This window comes from Lutra lutra, chromosome 5 (genome assembly GCF_902655055.1).
Source record: "Lutra lutra chromosome 5, mLutLut1.2, whole genome shotgun sequence".
NCBI classification, from domain to species: Eukaryota; Metazoa; Chordata; class Mammalia; order Carnivora; family Mustelidae; genus Lutra; species Lutra lutra.
The window spans coordinates 51811703-51831734 of record NC_062282.1 but is presented as its reverse complement, the minus strand read 5'-3'; the positions used below and the strand labels follow the sequence as shown (position 1 = coordinate 51831734).

At 43.3% G+C, this 20032-nt stretch overlaps 1 protein-coding gene and 1 long non-coding RNA gene across 5 annotated transcripts in view; one reads left to right on the top strand and one right to left on the bottom strand.

The window, feature by feature from the left end:
• ATP10B (ATPase phospholipid transporting 10B (putative)) overlaps window positions 1–20032 on the top strand; it is a 100561-nt gene that overhangs the window by 52264 nt on the left and 28265 nt on the right. For all 4 annotated transcript variants that reach the window (XM_047730957.1, XM_047730954.1, XM_047730955.1 and 1 more), the window contains 6 exons: window positions 3391–3582; window positions 5085–5685; window positions 8087–8196; window positions 10165–10291; window positions 13234–13418; window positions 17733–18054. In XM_047730957.1, the coding sequence (XP_047586913.1) occupies window positions 3391–3582; window positions 5085–5685; window positions 8087–8196; window positions 10165–10291; window positions 13234–13418; window positions 17733–18054 (1537 nt within the window). The remainder of the gene's footprint in view (window positions 1–3390; window positions 3583–5084; window positions 5686–8086; window positions 8197–10164; window positions 10292–13233; window positions 13419–17732; window positions 18055–20032) is intronic.
• On the bottom strand, window positions 11152–13091 carry LOC125100631 (uncharacterized). Its single transcript, XR_007127616.1, has 3 exons — window positions 12160–13091; window positions 11981–12055; window positions 11152–11433 (listed from the first exon to the last, which is right to left on the bottom strand). It is a non-coding gene; the product is annotated as an uncharacterized LOC125100631 (long non-coding RNA).

Below are 20032 nucleotides of genomic sequence, written 5' to 3'. Positions count from 1 at the left end.
TTGGGTTGAAATAAGAAGGGTTTTAACAAAGAGATCCCATGAGTTAATCAGTGATGGAGTAGCATGGGTTTGAGTGCTTGCTGTCTGCCAGGCACTGGGGACATACCATGGGCTGTCTCAGCCCTCATGGCACTCATAGACTAAAGGGTAAATGAACAAGCAATAAATGGCCATTAAATCATTTTAACTGTGTCACTGTTTGGAAATATGTAACGCATAGCTTGGAGCAAAGCAGTATGTTGTCAGAAGCTGGGAGTCAGCTGGTGTGAAAACTGTCCTAGTTCTGACCCTAATTCAATGTTCAATCTTGAGTAGTTCACTTCCCACCTCTCTTGACATTCAATTTTATCATCAGGAAAATGGGACATTTGGCTTTGCTGACCTCCAAGCTCATCCGCAGTTCTGTGAATCTGTGCAAAGGGTTAAAAGCGTCTCATTCCTGTATACCCCCAGCCCCAAATGAAATCTTTTTCCTGAAAAAAGGAGATTCCCATAATCCCTTTTATAATCTCACAGACCATCTGCTGAGTCCTAAGGATTAGATATATAAGCCTATTAGTTGTGCTTGGGATGCCAAACACCAAAGACGCTCGCTGTCAGCAACTATCAAAGGCTACTTCCTCCTCGTGGGGGATCTTGCCTGGCACAGAGGTTAAGAGCATGAATTCTGTTTGGACGATCTCAAATCAAGTAAAGGAGTCCCTTTCACTTACTGTGTGACCTTGGGAAAAACACTTAATCTCCCAGGGCAGCAGTTTCCTCATCTGCTACATGGGTAACCAGGAGAATGATTGTACTCAACAGATAAGGTTGCTGTGGAACCACAATGAGATAATGGAGGTCACCAGAATGGAAGAAGTACTGTACGCATAGAAACTATCGTTACTACTTTAAGAAACGAGCTCAGAGCCCCTTGAGTGTTGATGGTGCACTGATAACAGGCAGTGGATGGGGTCTGGAATCTGGCTAGGGGCGTTTGCCGATGAGCATTAATAAGGGAACACTGCTACTTTACCATGACCATAGAAAGGAAAGGAAGACTCTAGACTTGCAGTCAGAGGGTCTGACATCTGATTCTGGCTTTATACTGACTCACTGAGTGATTGGTTAAGTCAGCCCATCTTTCTGGATTTCAGTTAGGTTGGGACTGTGAGAAGTCAGTGAGGTCACATAAATGACTTTGCTTGGAAAATTAGGAAGAGCTATATCAAAGTGAACTCCTGCTGGGAAAACTGCATTCAAAGGCAAAGAGGTTGGATAGTGCATGCTCCCTTCCTAGGCTTTCTGAAAATAGTGACACCATATGGTCTGGATGGTTCACCATTGCTTATCACAAGGCTATGAGAAGAAATGCAGACTTGATACAGTTTTACTAGCACTCTTCCTGTTAATAAGTACTTTTCTCTGGATGTTGTTTTCCTAAGATGGTGTGAACCGGAGGAGTGTAATGTTGACTCTTGGAAAGCACTGAAGATGAAGGCTGGAACTCTTTGCTCTAGTCCATTTCCCTTCACCTCCCTGTGCTGTTTGAAAGCCCAACTCATATCCCTGCAGGCATCAAGCTCCTCCCCTGGGTGTCTGGGTTTCCTCCCCTGTGCTCTCACCTGTGCCAGCAACCCCAGAGAGAATACAGTCTGACTTCTGGAGTCATCACATTTGGTAATCAGAGAAAGACACAGTCTGAGGACTCTTTCTCCACAGGGTTCTGTTTCATTTTTTTCCTTTTTTTTTTTTTAATCTCAACTTGGGTTTTATTTGGCACTCAGTCCAGTTCACTGTCACTCAGGCTTCACCCTACACAAATTAATCCAGATTCCTTCAGCCCATCTTTTTCAACCATTGAATTTCTTCTAAACTTTAACCTATGGACTATGAACACTGATAGAAGTAGTTTTGTGTGGAAACATCTTTGCTTGGTGACTTTTGTCGTATCTGTTAAGAGTCAGTGTTTGTTGAGCTTCTGCTTCAAACAAAGCAAGAGCCGGGGCTCTTGAATGTACAGCTTTGTGGAAAATGTGGTCTCTATGTCTGAGGCTCTTACCCTATCTCCAGAGAGATTCAACATGGATATAAGAAAATTGAATTTTAAATATAGGTCAATATGTGGTGAATTCCAAAGGGACGGCACAAGTACAGCTTCCGCAAGGATGTGAAAAATTGGAAACCCATGAGTCAGATCCAGCCCACAGATTTTTCTTTCTAAAAAAACTGAGTTCTCACATCATCTCTCTTCATCTTGAAAAATCAATAAATCTGGCAAGCTGGACTAGCACCGGAGCACCTCACTAGCAGAGCACTTGCCACCTTTTAGGCAGGGTAGGACTTGCCAGGGCTCACAGCCCCTGCCATCCACAGTGTCCTCATCTGTACCGTGGCCCACTACCCTCATTCACCTTACCTACATGACTCCTGTGGACATTCTAAGTTCAAGAACACGCTGTTGTGGCTCAAAAGGCTGAGAACTCATTGTGGGCTGGATAAGATCTCATGGACAGAGGGAACTTCTCACAGCTACTGAAGTCTAGGTGGGATTTTGGCAGAGAGATGGTTGTTCCAACAGGGTGTGGTCAGAGGCGCTTAAAGGGAGTATACATCCAAGAGGCAGCAAAAGAGTCAGCAGGCTGAGCAGAGGGTCTGCACGGAGAAGCAGCAGGAGTAAAGAGCAGGAATGCAGACTGGAAGAATTTAGATGCCAGACCGAACTGACTGTGCTAACATGAAGATCTCTTGAAGGTTTTCAAGCTCAAGAATACCTTGAGGGAAATGATGTTTTAGAAAGATGCATGGTTGGGGCGCCTGGGTGGCTCAGTGGGTTAAAGCCTCTGCCTTTGGCTCAGGTCATGGTCCCAGGGTCCTGGGATGGAGCCCCACATCGGGCTCTCTGCTCAGCAGGGAGCCTGCTTCCTCCTGTCTCTCTCTCTCTGCCTGCCTCTCTGCCTACTTGTAATCTCTGTCTGTCGAATAAATAAACAAAATCTTAAAAAAAAAAAAAGAAAGGAAAGAAAGATACATGGCTAATACATACGAAGGGTTAGAAAGAAGAGAGGTGAGAAGCAGCAACACCACTTCAGAGGCTGATGCAGAAATCCAGATTTGAGGACTAGAGATCTGTGCCTGGCTGAAAGCATCAGGAATGAAGGGCAAATGGCAGGGAGAAACTGTGAGGGAAGGGCTGCCAGAGTCTGTCACTGATGGGCATGCAAGGTGGAGGGAAAGGGAGGAATCACGTACGAATGCCTTGACCAGGCCTGTGGGAGGAGGAGATGTGCTGGAGGCATGACTTCGGGAAAGACTGTATCATCCTTTCCCAGGTATGCAAAGAATCTGCTGGAGGGGCCTCCCTCCCCTGTCCCTTCAGGAAAGATTCTCATCCAGGCCTTTCCTTTTCAGGAAAAAGATGTGACTCCAGATAAAAATCTACTGCCCAAAGTGCAAGATGCTGCCCTGTGGCTGGAGACCTTGTCCGACACCAAAGCTGCCAAGCCTTTCCCCTCCACCGCCTCCTCCATTGCTGACTTCTTTCTTGCCCTGACCATCTGCAACTCTGTCATGGTCTCCACAACCACACAGCCCCGACAGAGGGTAAGGATCGCTGGGGTGGGTGGTGGGATGGACAGAAGGAGGGCTCGGGTAAGAGGTGATGCCCTGAACAGAGAGACAAGACACTTGATCCCTAGTCACAGAATCACCACCTCATCACTGTGACACTTCGAACGTATTCCTTATCTTTTCTGGGCCTCAGTTTCCTCATTTTTTAAATAAAATGGCAGAAGTTATATATGCGCTTTCTCTATAGCTTTCAAATTCTTTATCTGTCTATAGGATAGATATTAAAAGTTAATATTTACTAAGCACTTGGTATGTGCCAGACCCCATGCTAAACACATCATCTGCATTACCATTTAATCATCAGGACCCCAAAACCCTATAAGGTATGTCCTTGGATTTCACAAGTGAAGACAGAGTGGCTCAGAGAGTTTCAGCAACTTAACGAAGGATGTATAGGCGATACACAACAGAACCATATGTACAACTTCATAATAATATCACATTACCCTGGTCTCTGCTTTTATGTGAGGGCAAAAAAAAAATTATTATGATTATTATTATTAACACCATGGGTGAAGTTCTGCCAATTTAGAAATAATGCAGCTGGATGGCTGTTTATAGAAGTTTATACTCTGAATTGTTTTTTAGTACTAAAGATGGATTGCTCTTCAATGATCCACAAACTCTCACCCAAGGTCCCTTATGAGTGACTGATGAGAATAACTGAGTGTTATAACTGGTGATGTGAAATCGGGAAAAAGAAGGCTCACCCAGGTACCAAACCAGAGCCTCCGATTATTATACCTAGATCCCAAACTGCTCTGAACAGTCATTCCAGCCACTGAAAACTCACCAAGTTATCAAAAAAATTTTAGAGAGTTTTAGGAGACAGAAAACATTACCTGAGAAATTAATTCTGTTTTCAAGAAAGGAAGAAGTACATTTTGGGAAAGACAGCATCTAACTCTCAATTTTCAAATTAATGGGGAGATATATTAGCTCTCATGGAGCTCGGGAGTCCAATCTCTGGAGGCAGGCAGCCTCCGATTTGAGTCCAGCTCTATTACCTACACACCAGGTGGTTATGGCCCATTTATTTAACCTCTTTGTGTCTTGGTGTCCTCATCCAGAAGTTGGGATAACATAGCATCCCCTAGAGTTGCCAGGGAGAGTGAGATGAGATGCTGAATGCAAGGATAAAGCAAACAAAGCCATGGTAAGGACTTAGGTAATGTGAACTCTTAATATGGGTCTGGCCTTTGTCTCCTTTTTTTTCCTTTGTCCATGACCAGAGCAGGATGGTAAAATTGAGCATTATCAATCCCTAAGACGTCAGGGCTAGAAAGAGCTATCTTGCCTAGTTCCCTCATGCTATAGATAGGGAAATGAGGTTCACAGTGAAGAGAAGCCCATAATCACTGAAACCTCAAATAATGCACTTACTACAAAATGACCTTCATAGTCTTCCACAAAACAGCGTGACATTTTTTCCAACACTGAGAGTTAATGTTCTACTTTCCTCCTTTGACCACAAGGTCACCGTGCCACCCTCGACCAAAGCTCTGGGGACATCCCTGGAGAAGATTCAGCAGCTCTTCCACAGACTGAAGCTTTTGAACCTCAGCCAGTCATTCTCGTCTAATGCGCCCTCTGACACTGACCTGGGGGAGAGTTTGGGAGCGAACATGCCTACCATAGACTCAGAAGACAGAGATGATGCATCTGTGTACAGCGGAGGCTACTCCACAGATGGTGGCTATAGGAGCAGCGCATGGGACGAGGGCGACATCCAGGGGTCTGCATTGGAGGCTTCCTTGGAGGAGGTGCTGGAGGCCCCAGCTCTAGGCCTGGCCAGCCCTGAGCTCTATTATGAGGCTGAGAGCCCTGATGAGGCAGCCCTGGTGCATGCTGCCCATGCCTACAGCTTCACACTGGTGTCCCGGACACCAGAGAAGGTGACCGTGCGCTTGCCCCAGGGTACCTGCCTCACCTTTGACATTCTCTGTACACTGGGCTTTGACTCTGTCAGGAAAAGAATGTCCGTGGTTGTGAGGCACCCACTAACAAGTGAGATCATCGTCTACACCAAGGGCGCAGACTCAGTTATCATGGATCTGCTGGAAGACCCAGCATGCGGTGAGTCCCACCTCACCAGGGCTCTAGGAAGAGGGCTCCTTGGTTTAAAAGGCAGCACAGAACAGTAATAAGGAGCTTGAGTTATAGTGTCGCTTAGTCCCACAGATCCTAATTTGAACAGAGGCCACAGATGCTTTCCTCAAAGCAGTTTCCTTAAATCATGCTGCCTTCTGCATCTCCAAGCCCTGGAGAATTATAGTGCTCGTGAGCTTATTAAAGACTTAGGGCAGTCTTACGCTGGAGAAATCTCTTTACCTTTATCCCAATTTCTGGTTTTTCAAACTCATTTAAACACGGATTAGCTGTACACAGTTTTTCTACCATGACACCCATTAACATGCCATAGAACACACTGTGGTCCTAACTCTTAGCTTTGGAGAGAAGCCAGCTGAACCCAGAAAGGGAAATGACATAAGAGGGGTGCACAGCTAACCAGTGGTAAATCCTAGGCCAGGTATCCTGAATCCCAGTTTGGAACCTTTTCCATGCCACCAGAATTCTGTACCAGGCCCAGTCTGCTCTGGGAAGCCTCAGGTGTCGCTCTTTATCATGCTCTTCCCCAGCCTCCCCCAAATGGATTTTCATAAACTTGAGCCAAGCCAGAAAAATGTTCCAAAATCCCTACATATCCGTGTCCAATTTTGGAGCAGCATGAATTAGTGTGCAGCCACTTCCTGATTGCTAACAAGAAGAAGACAGTTATGGGGCCATGATTCTCCCGGGATAGCAGATTCCAGCCAAGCTTTAGAATTGCCCAGGCAGCCCTGTGCCTCCTGCAGTATCAGCTGTGGATCAAAGCCAAGAGGTTCATGGGGATTGATGAGTGTTTAGAATGGGAAGGGAGCTAATTAGGTCTCTTCATCCCAGACTCTGGCAGACAATGAATTCAATGTTTCTGAGTCAAGGGAACCACGGCACTCTATCCCTGGGCAACAGCCATCCAAACTGCCCTAGAGATGGTTTTTGTGGGTTTTTTTTTATTATTATTTGTTCCTCACCTGATTCCAAAATGGATTAGAGATGCTTCCAATAAAAGATGCGTACACAATATTACCATAAGAATTGAGAATCAACGCTTTGAAAAGGAGAGAAGAAAATAACCCTAGGTATAATAGATTTACAGTGTTTGAGCATTTAATTTGACCCTGAGGTTCCTGGTAGCCTGAGCAAAAAAATAAACTCCAAGGCACACAGGTAGAAGGCAAAAGGGACTCATCTCGGGGAGCTAGTGTCTTTGAAAATAAAGTTATAGACAGTGCTCATTGGGACAGTAGTGCTCAATAAACACAAAGATTGTGCTGAAGGCACCAGGGAAAAAAGTAGTATCTGAAAAATGAGATAATCTTTAAAATGATTTTTATATTGCATAAAAACGGCCTTGGAATAGTATCATGGGAAAAATCAGAGATTTGTTGCACTTCCTTATATTTATTTTACTGTAATGAATTGTATGTTTGATTTTGCATTATATGGAGGGAATAGATGAGGTACACAAAATCTGCTTACTATCTAGGGCCTCTGAAGATCGCAATCCAGCTCTGGTAAAGAAGGACTTGGAAGCCTTTTCCCAGCTCAGCTTTATACAGTGCTGCACCTGATTAGTGATGTCTGTGACATCTTAAGTAAAGGAGGTGGGGATGACATCAGAGCTGCCCCAGACCTGCCAACCCAGGCCAAAACATTCTTTTTATCTGATAGAAAAAAGTACTGGATTTTCAGGAGAAAAAGATAAAAGAAAACACATCAGACTTCATAAAGGGAACGTTGCACAACACAATGAAATATTTTTTCGAGCTAGATTTATAGGAAATGCAAAAAATATTTTTTTCTAGGGCCATTTCCTATTATAGAAAGAAAGCCTAACTCAAAAAAAAACCAATGTGATGAAGAGTTTAGCGATGAGATCTAGAGCTGTGGCTATCCTGAGTCCTCAGTTGTATAAAGACTGGAATAGAGGACAGAGGGGATCATGGATGGTAGATATAAGACTTAGCAAACTGTTGATCATCCAGGGCTAACTGCTACATGGAAAACACCAGAGGTAACAACAAAGATTCAGACTTCTGTGTCCGGATTCAGCAGGGCTTCAACTGGGAACCTCTATGATTTGTGTAAGTTCCCAGGTTATTTTGATGCAAACTTGTGTTTGGGAACAATAACCTAAGACAACCCACCATCCCTAAATAGGACTTTTCTCAGCCAGGCTTTTGTGGATCAGATATAGAAAGCATAAAATTTAAGGATTCCTGGAGTTATCACGACATCATGGCAACCAAGAGAGATCGTCCATATTTCTGGGGTGGGCTATAAGGGGATTCCTCCTCACTCTTTCAGAGTGTTAGAAACAAGGATCCCCAAGCATTTGTACATGACCTCATGGAGGACAATGACTATTTGACAGCAACGGACATGGATGTGGAAAAGAAGGTGAGGAAAATTCGAGCCAGGACCCAAAAGCATCTAGACTTGTATGCAAGAGATGGCCTTCGAACACTGTGCATCGCCAAGAAGGTAAAAATAAATTCTTTTTTTAGTAGCTATAAGGTCTCAACCCTGAGTCTGTCCTTTCTATTTCTTTTTAGAAGACCCTTAATATTGGTTGTTTTAACATTTTCAAAATTCAAAAATATATATATTTTCAAAATTCACTATTCTGACTCACCATAAAGACCCAGGATCTTGACAATTATGCTGGGGCAGAACTCTGAATGGCAAGGTTCCATTTCAGTGTAGCTTTGATGTTCCCTGTTTTTCCTTATATATACATATATAATTGGTAACCCATAACTCATAAAATAATTTTTAGTGTTCTAATTTTACCTTCAAAGTAGACTTTTTAAATTTTGCATTATTTGCCTAGACTTGAAATTTGGGAGAGACTATATGATCACATAAAAATCTAGATTTCTGGTTTCTCTTAAATTTTAGAAGATATGATGAACCATGTCTCCATTCTTGGAGAGCAACTAATAGCTAGAGCTTTGTAGTAGCTGATTCCTTTAATATAGGGTATATTTTTCTGTGTTCTGCAATTGGTCACAGCCCCTACCTTCCCTGTTGCCTTGCCCTTGGCCCAGCTGTAGTCTTGTAATTACCAACCTCTTGCCCTGCAGACCTTTGATTTTGCAGACCCTGCTAGAGAGGCAGGCAAAGAGATATGAATCCCAGAGTAGGGGCATCTAATGAGGCACCTAAAAATCAGATAAGGGAACTATGATGACATGCATTTCTAGATGACTAAAATTTGTTTCTTCTCTATAAATTCCCAGAGCTCTTCATCTCTTTTATGACGCTTAGTGCTACTAAGTTTAAGAGCACCCACTTTAAACTCAGACCTACCCAGGTACAAGTTCCAATCTCACTACTTGCCTATTATGTGACCTTGGGAAAGTTTCTTCACCTCTCTGAGTTTGGGATTTTCTTACCTGTAAAATGGCATTAATAGTCCCTACCTCATACAGTTATCATGGAGATTAAAGTAATATATATACAGTGCCTTAGACAGTGACCAGTGCTTACTATCCATAAATTGTAGGTATATCCTTACCACCTTCTATTTTCCATTGAAATTCTTTGTGCCTTTTTGTCTCCTCTAATAGAATTATGAATTCCTCAAGAGCCAAGGCCTACATGTGTCCCCTTGGTTTTTCCCATAACGCCATATACAGAAGGAAAAGCAAGGAATATTTGATTGTTGGACAAAAGAATCATTTATTGCTATTAGAGACAGTATGCACATGATGCCACCAGAGGGGTCTAATGTGCTATGGACTCTAAGGGAGGAAGCTACGTCCTCCAGTTGGATTCTTCCAGCTACTGTGTATCTCCAGTTGCTGGTGGAATAGTCTACCAGGCTATACAAGATCTGACTGCTGCTTACCTTCCCAGCTTCATTGCTGCCTCTTCTCTATCTGACTCTCCATCCTTTAGCCAACTGGTATATTCAAGGGAACAGAAAGAAAGCTAAGTTCATTGTTGTTTCATGGCCTTTACCTTTGCCCCTCTCCACGACTGACCCCTTCCCATCATTGGATCTCAATTTGCATGTCACTTTGTCTAAGAGAACTGAAGATCCAAATGAGATAACCACACAGCTTCCCCCATCTAGTCACACTCTATCACGTCACCCTCTTTGATTCTGTAATCCTTTAAAGTGATCTGTCCTTTTAAGTAATTTACTTGGATTGATGTCTCTCACCCTACACTAGTACATAAGCCCAGGCATGCAGGGATCTTGTCCATCTTGATCACTACTATACCTCCAGTGTCTAGAGCACAGCAGGGGCTCACTGGTGATAATGGAACCTGAGGATCAATATCTCACTGATTCATGCATTCAAAAAAAATCAATAAGGAGAAATAATTGTGTAGGGAAGTATAATTCCTACATCTAATTGTGTAGGGAACTTCAAAAAGGCCCACAGAAAATGTTCTGGGATTCACCCTACATTTGGAAAGAGCCTCTTCCTTGTCCTGCAGGTCATAACTGAAGACGACTTCCAGCAGTGGGCCAGCTTCCGGTGTGAGGCAGAGGCATCCCTTGACAACAGAGATGAGCTTCTAATGGAGACCGCACAGCATCTGGAGAATCAACTCACCTTACTCGGTAACTAAAATAAGTCATCACTAAATTTAAAAAAAAAAAAGGAAGGCTACACACTGTAGAGGGAGTTTTTGGCCCTGACTCTGGCACTGCTGCAGATGTGTCTCAATTAAAAGCCTTCCCTGGAGTGCCCTTCCAGGTATTTGGCACAAGTGGTACAGATACCCAATCCAGACTCCACAAGCCGCTTCCTGAGGATGCCCAGGAGCATTCCCACACTGCCTGCTGGATGAAGTCCAGGAGCTTGGTTACTTCTCCTCCAGTTATTCAAATGTTTATTGAGCACCTACTATGTGCCAAGTGGCATGCTAGGTATTGGGACTAGCAAACAAGAGCCATAGGCCCTCTCCTCTCACAGCTCAATCTAGCAAGGAAGCTGGATGATTAAACAAGGAATTTCAACCAAGTGTGATGAGGGCCGGGCTGGAAGATTCACCTGGAGGTATGGGCACAAAATAGAAGGTACCAGCCTAGACTGGGGCCAGGGAGAGTGCTGGAAGGCAGGAAATGAGCAGGGCAGAGGAGCTGGTCAAGCAAAGGCAGACAGTTGTCAGGCAGAGGGAGGGGCCTGAAGAAGAGTTAGATGTGAGACAGCCCAGACGGGCTGGAAACCCCGAGGTCTGCCATGACTGAACCACAGAGTGTCGGGGAGAAAGCTCAGCGTGATGCAGGTCATGAAGGACACATAAATATATGCTAATGGTTGAGAGAGAAGGGAGGAAAAGCAGGGACAGACTCAAGCTTCACAAAAAGCTGCTGCTCTATGGCAGCTCGACCGATAACACTGAGGTAAAGATGAGAAGCGGGGAGACGGGCTACGAGGTAGTCTTATGTTTCTGTGGGAGGTGAAGCATTACCTGGGCAGAAGGAGGAGGCTCTGTTTATCAGGGTTAATCACCTCACAGCTGGCAGCAAGATCTGGGAAAGGCTACTCCTGATGTGTGTACATGCTGACCACATGGCTAAAGCCTTTTTCATCCTGGGAGACAATGCTGAGCTGGGGATGAGGGCCAAATCCTGGTCCTGGGCTGTGTGCTCAGGGACCTATCCCCTCACCCCACTGAGCCCTAGCTTTTCCTCCATGTAAACCAGACTGCTCCGAACTCTCCGCCAGGCAGGGGTGCAAGGGGAAAGCACCAGGAGTGCTGTAAGAAGACAGTGACGACTTTATGTATTAAAGGTAGCAGCAAGATTTGTCAGGAAGGGTGGCAAATGAGGAGACCTGTTGCCCACCTCCTTCAGCCTTTTTTCTTTTCCTGTGTTTTGACTCCGGGGCCTTTGCCCGCTGCCTCCCAAGGCCTTTCTGAAAACTGGCCATGAGAACTTATTTTAACAAGAACCAGAAGGTAGCCAGGCCAGACAGCTCTATCCACACGCAAGGCCACAGAACGTCATCCCACTCGGGTACATGACTCCGTCCTCACTCCCTCTGCGCCCCCTACTCCCCCCTACCTAACCCCCTCCAGGTTGCTTTTGTGTCAGGGAGCACTTCGGTCTCAGTCAGCAAGCGGTACTGCCCAGCTGGTTCTACAGAACGAGAACACGCGTGTCGGGATCTGTCGGCTTCCCTTGCTGGGAAAGACTTTCACGGTGTTTCTGATTCATTTTTTTCTTTCACGCAAAAAAATGTGTTTTTCCTCTTTTCTCCTTCACTCTGCTTCCCTGTAATATAAATCAGCTTCAGAATCTTACCTTCTAGGCTAAGCCTTGGAGGGAAAGACAAGGCCTGAGCCATCACTTTCCGTGGGGCTGTTTGTGCATCTGGGCCTGCAATACAAAAGAGGCACATTTCAGGATAGAGTCATTATTTTTGTTCCCTCAAGGTGGCTTGGGGAGGGGAGGATTGGGGCTGGGAAGAGATTTCATCTTACCACCAAGAATCTGCCACACCACGAAAGCCGCATTGCATTCACCCTGGGTCCCACACTACAAAACGATCTTTTCAATATGCATCCACTGTAACTGCTTTGCCAACCTATTGTCACTAGGGATTATTAAAAGAAATGAAATGTCTTGCTCCTGCCCAGAGTAAAACGGGTAGCCATTAGTCTGTTGTCTGAAGTGAATCTCAATTTAAATGCAGATTAATTTATGCTTAATCAATTCACAACTATTTAATATTTGGCTATATATTCATCAGGGTTGGTGCAAAGCTTGAGACCATTCAAAAATTATAGAGTCTGCATATTTGATTCCAAGAACAGTATCAAAAACCTGAGTCCCAATTCTGCCGTGAGCTGTTACAGAGCAAAGTCCCTGTACTTCTCTCCAGTTTCCTTGCGGCTAGACCCACCCAGGCGATTTCTCCACAACCCGGCTCAGCCTCTAATCTCATCCCACCTCCCCCAATCTCCAGTCCTTTCTACAATGATCTTCTTAAAACTCAAAACTGATCCTGTCACTCTCCATCTTAATTCCCTTTAATAGCTTTCTCATCTACCAAATAAATCCAAAATCCTGTAATGCCCCAACAAAGCTCTGTAGGATCCAGCAGACTTCCTTTCTTCCTGGCCCCATCTCTTACCCCACTCTGCCTCCCTTTCTGTGCCTTCTTCTACTCTGACCTCTGGGCCTTCATATATGCTCATCCCTCTGACCTGGAATTCTCCTCCTTTGCCCTTTCTTGGCCTTGTCTTCCAGGTCTGAGCTCAAATGGCCCTTTTTAACAAGATTGTCCCTGACTTTCTAGAGGAAGTTCAGGACTCCTAGTGTATGGCACCCTCAGCTTTTCTTCTCATACAGTTCAGTTATAAATCTTCCTTCAACAAGCTTTTGAGTTGCAAAAGGGTAGAGACCGGCTCCATTTCACTGTTGTATGCTGACTGCTTAGCACAGCCTAGGACATGGGAGATAGTTAATAATCACTATCTGGTTTGAGAGGGCTTGAGGGAATTTAAGCAGTTTTTCACGCTAATTGTAAGCTCTGGTGTCTTTGATCACTCCAGGAGCCACTGGGATCGAAGACCGGCTACAGGAGGGGGTTCCGGACACAGTCGCTGCTCTGCGGGAAGCTGGCATCCAGCTCTGGGTCTTGACTGGAGATAAGCAGGAGACAGCAGTCAACATTGCCTATTCCTGCAGATTGTTAGATCAGACTGACACGGTTTACTCCATTAATACAGAAAGTCAGGTGAGACCAAAGTAGAGACCAGATGTCCAAGTGCAGAACAGCCTCTAAGCCAAAAGAGATAGGCTTATGGGTGGGATTTCAGTACACAGGGAAGCACCCCTGCCCCCAAAATATCACTGAACCTTGGAGCTCAGAGGCCCTCAGGAAAGTCACCCACTTCAACCCCATACACCACTGACCAGTTTGACCACATTACATCCAGTAGTACATGTTAGAAAGTTTTGATCTTCTAACTTCCACCCTTGGCCCAATCTCCACATTTTACAAACGAGGAAACTAAAGACCTTTGGGACTAAGTCACTTGCCCAGGGTCACCCTGGTAGTTTCTGACAGAACTAAATCTAGAACACTGTCCTCTCGCCAGGCCAGTGCTATCTGTGCCATAACACATTGTTTGCTCACAGAACCCCCGTTGTGAGTTTCTTCTACTTTGGATTAACTCTCCCATTGAAAAAGCCCCATTCGCATTAAAATGATTCTGAGTTTAAAATCTCACCTCCAATATATGTGTCCAACTGGTTTGCCACAGAATAAAACCTAAAGGGAATGATTCATGAGACAGCGTGCTTAGATAGGATGGGAGAGAGAGAGAAAGGGAGAAGCAGAGTCCTAAAACTGCAGTTTTCAACCCCCAGTAAGATTGTGGGCAGCAGGGGATGGGGTTTGGAGAGAGGATTGTGTGAAGTCTGAGGAAGAGTATTCGAAGTTACAATACAATTTTGTATTTAAAGGGGGGGGATCTATTTTCACAATGCAAACTGCAGAAAGTGAATTCTTGGCTGATGACTATGGGAAGGAGGCATTGAGATGTATGCTCCTACCGGAAGGAAACAATTCGGAAAAGTATCGGAGGGGCGGTGGGAGGAGGGCATGGGGAGATGTAGGCAGACCGTGGGGAAAAGGATGGAGAAGAGGGAAAAAGATGGGAATGAACAGCACAGAAAAGGGAGTCAAGGAGGATGCTGGAACCACACTCTTTCAGTTTTGCTTAAGACTGATTGGACCCAGAACAGAGGTTTAGGAGGTTTAAATCTGTTTTTTTTTTTTTTTCCATAAAGAATCACATACACATATTTTTTTTAAAAAGTAGTGTATACTATGAATAGTGCCTGAGGCCTTTTGTAAGAATTGGAAAAATTACTTTCTTGTCCAGTGCACAGATTATGCTGTGATTAGATTAAACCCCAGTGAATTTTCAAAATGGAAATAATCTTGGGGAAGTCTTTGGCATTAATATTATGCTTAGGAAAGAAATTTTTTTTCTTTCTAATTTGCCGCTTGCTTGAGTTCTTGATCTCTGTAATAATAGTTGATATCTGCCTGCCCTGCTTACAATGGAAATTCTATTTACAAGGATTATTTCACTCCAGGTGATCCCAGAAGGAGGACATGGGCAAATTTGAGTCAGTCAGACCAAGAGGGATAGAGTGGGCTTTTGTGGTTTCTGTTAAATATAATGTATTCCTCCAGGAAGCTGAAGATGTTTAACAATTAATTAGCCAACATTCTTAAGGAACAGTGGGTCACATTTCATGTTTTGTTCAGTCACTGTTGATTCATTTAAAGCTGTCTGGGACCCTCTCAGATGGTATCTGAATGTTAGCCCCTGTCCACACCCTAAGCCCACTAAACCTCTAAGATTAGTTTTTCTCACCCCCTTACCTGGCTACAAGGATATGTAAAGCCAGAAACTGGGGAAAGCCATTCCAAATCTCAGATTTACTTAAACCCTAGTTTAATATAATTCTGTATTCAGTGAATAATTTCTCCAAGGGTTTTAATCTGCCTAATTCATTATAAATTGATTTAGGGCTACTATTTCTTTGTTATATACCTTAAATCTATAAGCATGTTATGGGACCTCTTTAGACCTCAGGGTTCACATCCATAAAATGAGAGAATTACTAACCCATTTGAAAAGGGCTGGTCTGTCAAGGAATTTAGAAGGAACTAGAGTATTTGATAGAAATTAATAACAGCAATGATTATTATCATTATTAGTAACATATATTGAAAGCTTAATATGGTCCAGGTACCAAACCTCCCAAAACTTCACTCTCTTCATATGTAAAACAGGGATTAGAAAGATTTATTTCAGAGGCTATTGGCAGGATTATATAAGATCATAGAAGAAAAATACTTATTAGCATAGTATTTGTCTTAGTTTGCAAATTACTCCAAAATTTAATGGCTGCAAACAACCAATATTTATTATCCCACAGTTTCTGTGGGTTAGGAGTCCAGGGGCAGCTTAGCTGGGTACCTCTGGTTCAGGTCTTTCTGGAGGCTGCAGTTAAGCTGTCAGTCAGGGGTATGTGCTCATCTGAAGGCTCAACTGGTAGGTTGTTTGGACGTGGAGAGAAGCCTTTCTTCCAAGCTCGCAGACATGATTGCTGGCAAACTTCAGTTCCTCACCACATGGGCCTCTCCATAGAGCTGCTTCACAACATGGCAGCTGCTTTTCTCCCACAGCGAGCCGTCCAAGAGAGAGAGAAAAGAGTGCCAAATTGGAAGCCATGGTCTTTTTATAAGCTAATCTGGAAGAGACTTCCCATCACTTTTGCAGAATTCTTAACATTAGAAAGGAATTGCTAGATGTGGCTCACGCCCAAGGGAAGGGATCAGATAGGGGCATGCATCTCAGGAGGGCAGGGATCATTGAGAACCATCTTAGGGGCTCCCTACCCCAGTGCCTACCATATACTAAAGGTTAAATGAATGGTAACTATTTGGTTATTATATCACAATTTGAAATAAGTAAATTCAGAAACTTTGAAACTTATATCTCCAATGACTTCCTGCAGCCATATGTTGGAGAAATTTATATAATTTGTGTCTGCCCCAACTCCCAGCATGGACTGTCTTGATCTCTTTCCCAGATAAGTGCTTCAGGCATAACCACCCACTCCTGGAACTACTTCCTAGTACCCCTCTAGGTTCTGGGCATACCCTATTGCTTGCAACACTCAATTCAGCATTCCCTAAGGGAAGACTCAGGAATGATTATCTGCAGTTCTACTCACTCCAGAATAAATGACTCCAAATATTCTCAGAAGCTTCTAGATTAATGGCCCCCAAACCTATCGTATCAGAACAGTCTTCACAATTTTTGCCTAAATCCACATATTACCTGTACTGGTTTTTTAATGATTTCATTTAAATTGACTGACTTTAAACACATTTATTTTTAGAAATTTGTTAGCACTACAGTAAATGAAAATCATCCTTGCCATGAATAAAAGAACACTGCTAAATAAAGATCATGTGGACAAAATCAGAGAGGGAGATAAATCATAAGAGACTCTTAATCATAGGAAACAAACTGAAGGTTGCTGGAGGGGAGAGGGATGGAGGGATGGGGTTACTGGGTGATAGGCATTAAGGAAGGCACTTGATGTAATGAGTATTGGGTATTATATAAGACTGATGAATCACTGACCTCTACCTCTGAAACTAATATTATGTGTTAATTAATTGAATTTAAATTTTTAAAAAGTGTATAAAAAACAAAACAAAAAAATAAAGATTATGTGAAAGGAACAATGCTATTAAAATTGATGATACAGTTGACTGACACAACTTTTCTCTAACTTTATTTGAAAGTAATGTTGCAAAATCTAAAGAGGTACAAAGGATATATTTAGAACCAAAAGGTGACTTTATCTCTGATACAATCAAAAGTAAAAGAGGAAAATTGATAAGAGCAAATAAATTCTTCACTAGGTTTCAGGGTAAACATCAGAAAAAATCAGTGAGAAGTTTCTTTACATCATTAAGATGTTCACATTCATAGTCAGTTTTAACCTCTATGACCAACACATTCATGCCAACAGATAAACATACAATGTATTTTTTTTAATTAAAAGCCATAATTTTGGTAATAATGATCTGCCTCCACTAGTAAGTTGGGTGAGCTAGGACAAGTTACTAATGATTTCACTGTTTCAGTTGCCTCATCACTCAATTTCCTCAGGAGAAGTAAAATGACTTATGAGAAATAGAAAGCACAATACCATCATGACATTATTTATTGGCTTATACCATTCCTGTATCAGTCCCCATCTTGCTGAACTACTTCTACTCCCATTCCCTAGCCATCTATCTCTCTTTTGCCATTAATCTGCTTCCAAATTAACATTGCTTTGATGGCTTTTGAAATATTGCAGAGAAACGAGAGAAATCAGAGAATGCTTCCTGAGTAATCACTATGGTGGTAGAGTTTCGTAACTATTTTACTAAAGGATAAAGTGAAATCTTCAACCTACATTTCCAGTGTTGCTTACTAATACCATATTTATTATTCTGACTCTATAGGAAACTTGTGAATCCATCCTCAGCTGTGCACTGGAAGAAGTAAAGCAATTTCATGGACCACAGAAGCCAGACCCCAAGCTCTTTGGGTTCTGTCTACCTTCTGAGACACTACCTCCCTCCTCAAGAGCTTCAGTCCCAGAAGTTGGATTGGTCATCGATGGGAAGACATTGAATGCCATTTTCCAGGGAAAACTGGAGATGAAATTTTTGGAGTTGACGCAGTACTGCCGGTCTGTCCTATGCTGCCGTTCCACCCCGCTCCAGAAGAGTATGATAGTCAAGTTGGTGCGAGACAAGTTGAGCGTCATGACCCTTTCCATAGGTACCTATCACGCCGAGATGTGGGTGCAGCCTGTGAGGCTGATCTAGCAAGAGGCCTGGACCAAAGTTGGAAGGTCATGTGTCAAAGTCAAGATACCCAGGCTGAGGATCACTGTCTTAGACTGAGAAAGTTCAAAGTGACAGCCAAGACTGGCAGCTGGGAGATGAAGCAGAGGCTCAGCAGAGTGGGAGAGTGAATCAAAGTACTCCAGGATGAGCAGATCACTAAGGAAAACTTAGGACTTGAATGGAGGTTAAAGCCAGAAGGAACCTCAAATTCAGAACATTCACACAACTCAGTAATATACACTCAGGCCAATTCAGTTCTGGGATACAGCCCATTCCCCTTTTGATACTTAACAGCTGGCATAATAACATAAACATCAGGTGTTTGTGGATTTGATATTCTGCTGAGTGTTGATGGCTTGTGGGGAGATTGTAGAAGTTGAGCCTATCCCATATGTTCATTCCAAAATACAAGGCCCAGCACAAAGCAAACACTCAACGAATGCAGACCTGTTGGTTGATGAAGAAATTCCTCATAGGACCCTAAACTTTAAACGTGGTTAAGGCAGAGAAATCAGAACTGTACCTATATCAAACCTTCCAGGGACAAGCAAACCTGGTTTCCAAGAATCTTCACAATCTGGTCTCCACTAACGCTCTAGCCACATCCTTCACCACAGCTACTGTCTGTTCCCCAACATCTGGCACTCCATACTCTAACCAGATGGAACTGATTGCCATTCTCCATGAGCCTTGTCCTATCTCTCTTACTCCCGAGCCTTTGCATTTGCCAAGCTATTTCCTCTGTAAAATACCCCTTATTCCAATCCCATCTAACCTTCCTTGTCTCTGGGAACTCTTGCAACACACAGCCCTCACAGCTGCAGAGCACTGATACGCTTTCTGCAATGGCCTGCTCAGGAGACCAGGAGTTCCTTGAATAGTGGGAACCATATCAGTCTTATCATTTTGTCTGTGCTCTGCACATACCAAGCACATAGTAAACATTACATTCATTTAGGGATATTCCTACAGATGGTTCCAGGTTCTATCCTTCCTACACAGACATAGAAAGAGAGTTTCCTTCCTGGCATTTCAAATTAAGAAGCCTATTTGCACATTGTTTCTTCTCCCAGTCTTCAGGTGAAAGCAATTCAAACCAAAAAAAAAAGGGGGGGGTGGGGGGCATAGGCAAAAAGACAGGGAGCAAAGCTTTAGCAACTGCATCCTGATTTTATTCCCCAAATTGTCCTCTTCAGAACTTTAAACACACACAAGGCAACAGCCCAGGACTGACATTCTGAGGTAAGAAATTGGCTCCACTGCCACAGAAGCAGAAAAAAAAACCCGCAGGGTGAGTTATGGCATGATTCCGTACCTCTACTTCCACTGGTTTGCTAACAGAAGAAGTTAAAGAGTAGATTTGTTCTCCATGTGGAAGAAGAAAATAATGATCATTACAAGAATAATGGCTACTTACATTCATAAAGTTTTAAAGATTAATTTTATTGCCAAATAACAAAGGAAAGAAAATTCTCTCCCCGATTCCATATTCTCCATGTTATCTAATACATATTTAAATGCATTCTATTATGAGAAGCTACTAGAAAAAGAGGTGGGGCCAGGAGGAGAATGACGGCAATGCGGGCCACAAACCATGGCCACCAGGCTGAATCCAGCCCACTACATGCTTTTGCAGGGATATGAGAATGACTTTTATGTTTTTAACTGTGAAACGTGTACAAGACTATTCGCCTTTCAGCAAGAAGAGTTGTTCAGTTTTGCTTCTTGGCCCACAGAACCTAAAATATTTACTATCTGGCCCCTTATAGAAAAAGTTTGCTAATCTCTACTCTGAAAGATAAAGCTTTGGGAAAAGCCAGGTTTGTAAGGAAAGCCTCACTGGGTAGAGCTGTGCTGTGTAAAATGGTTGCTACCTAGCTATATATAGGTATTGAAATTTATAATTAAAT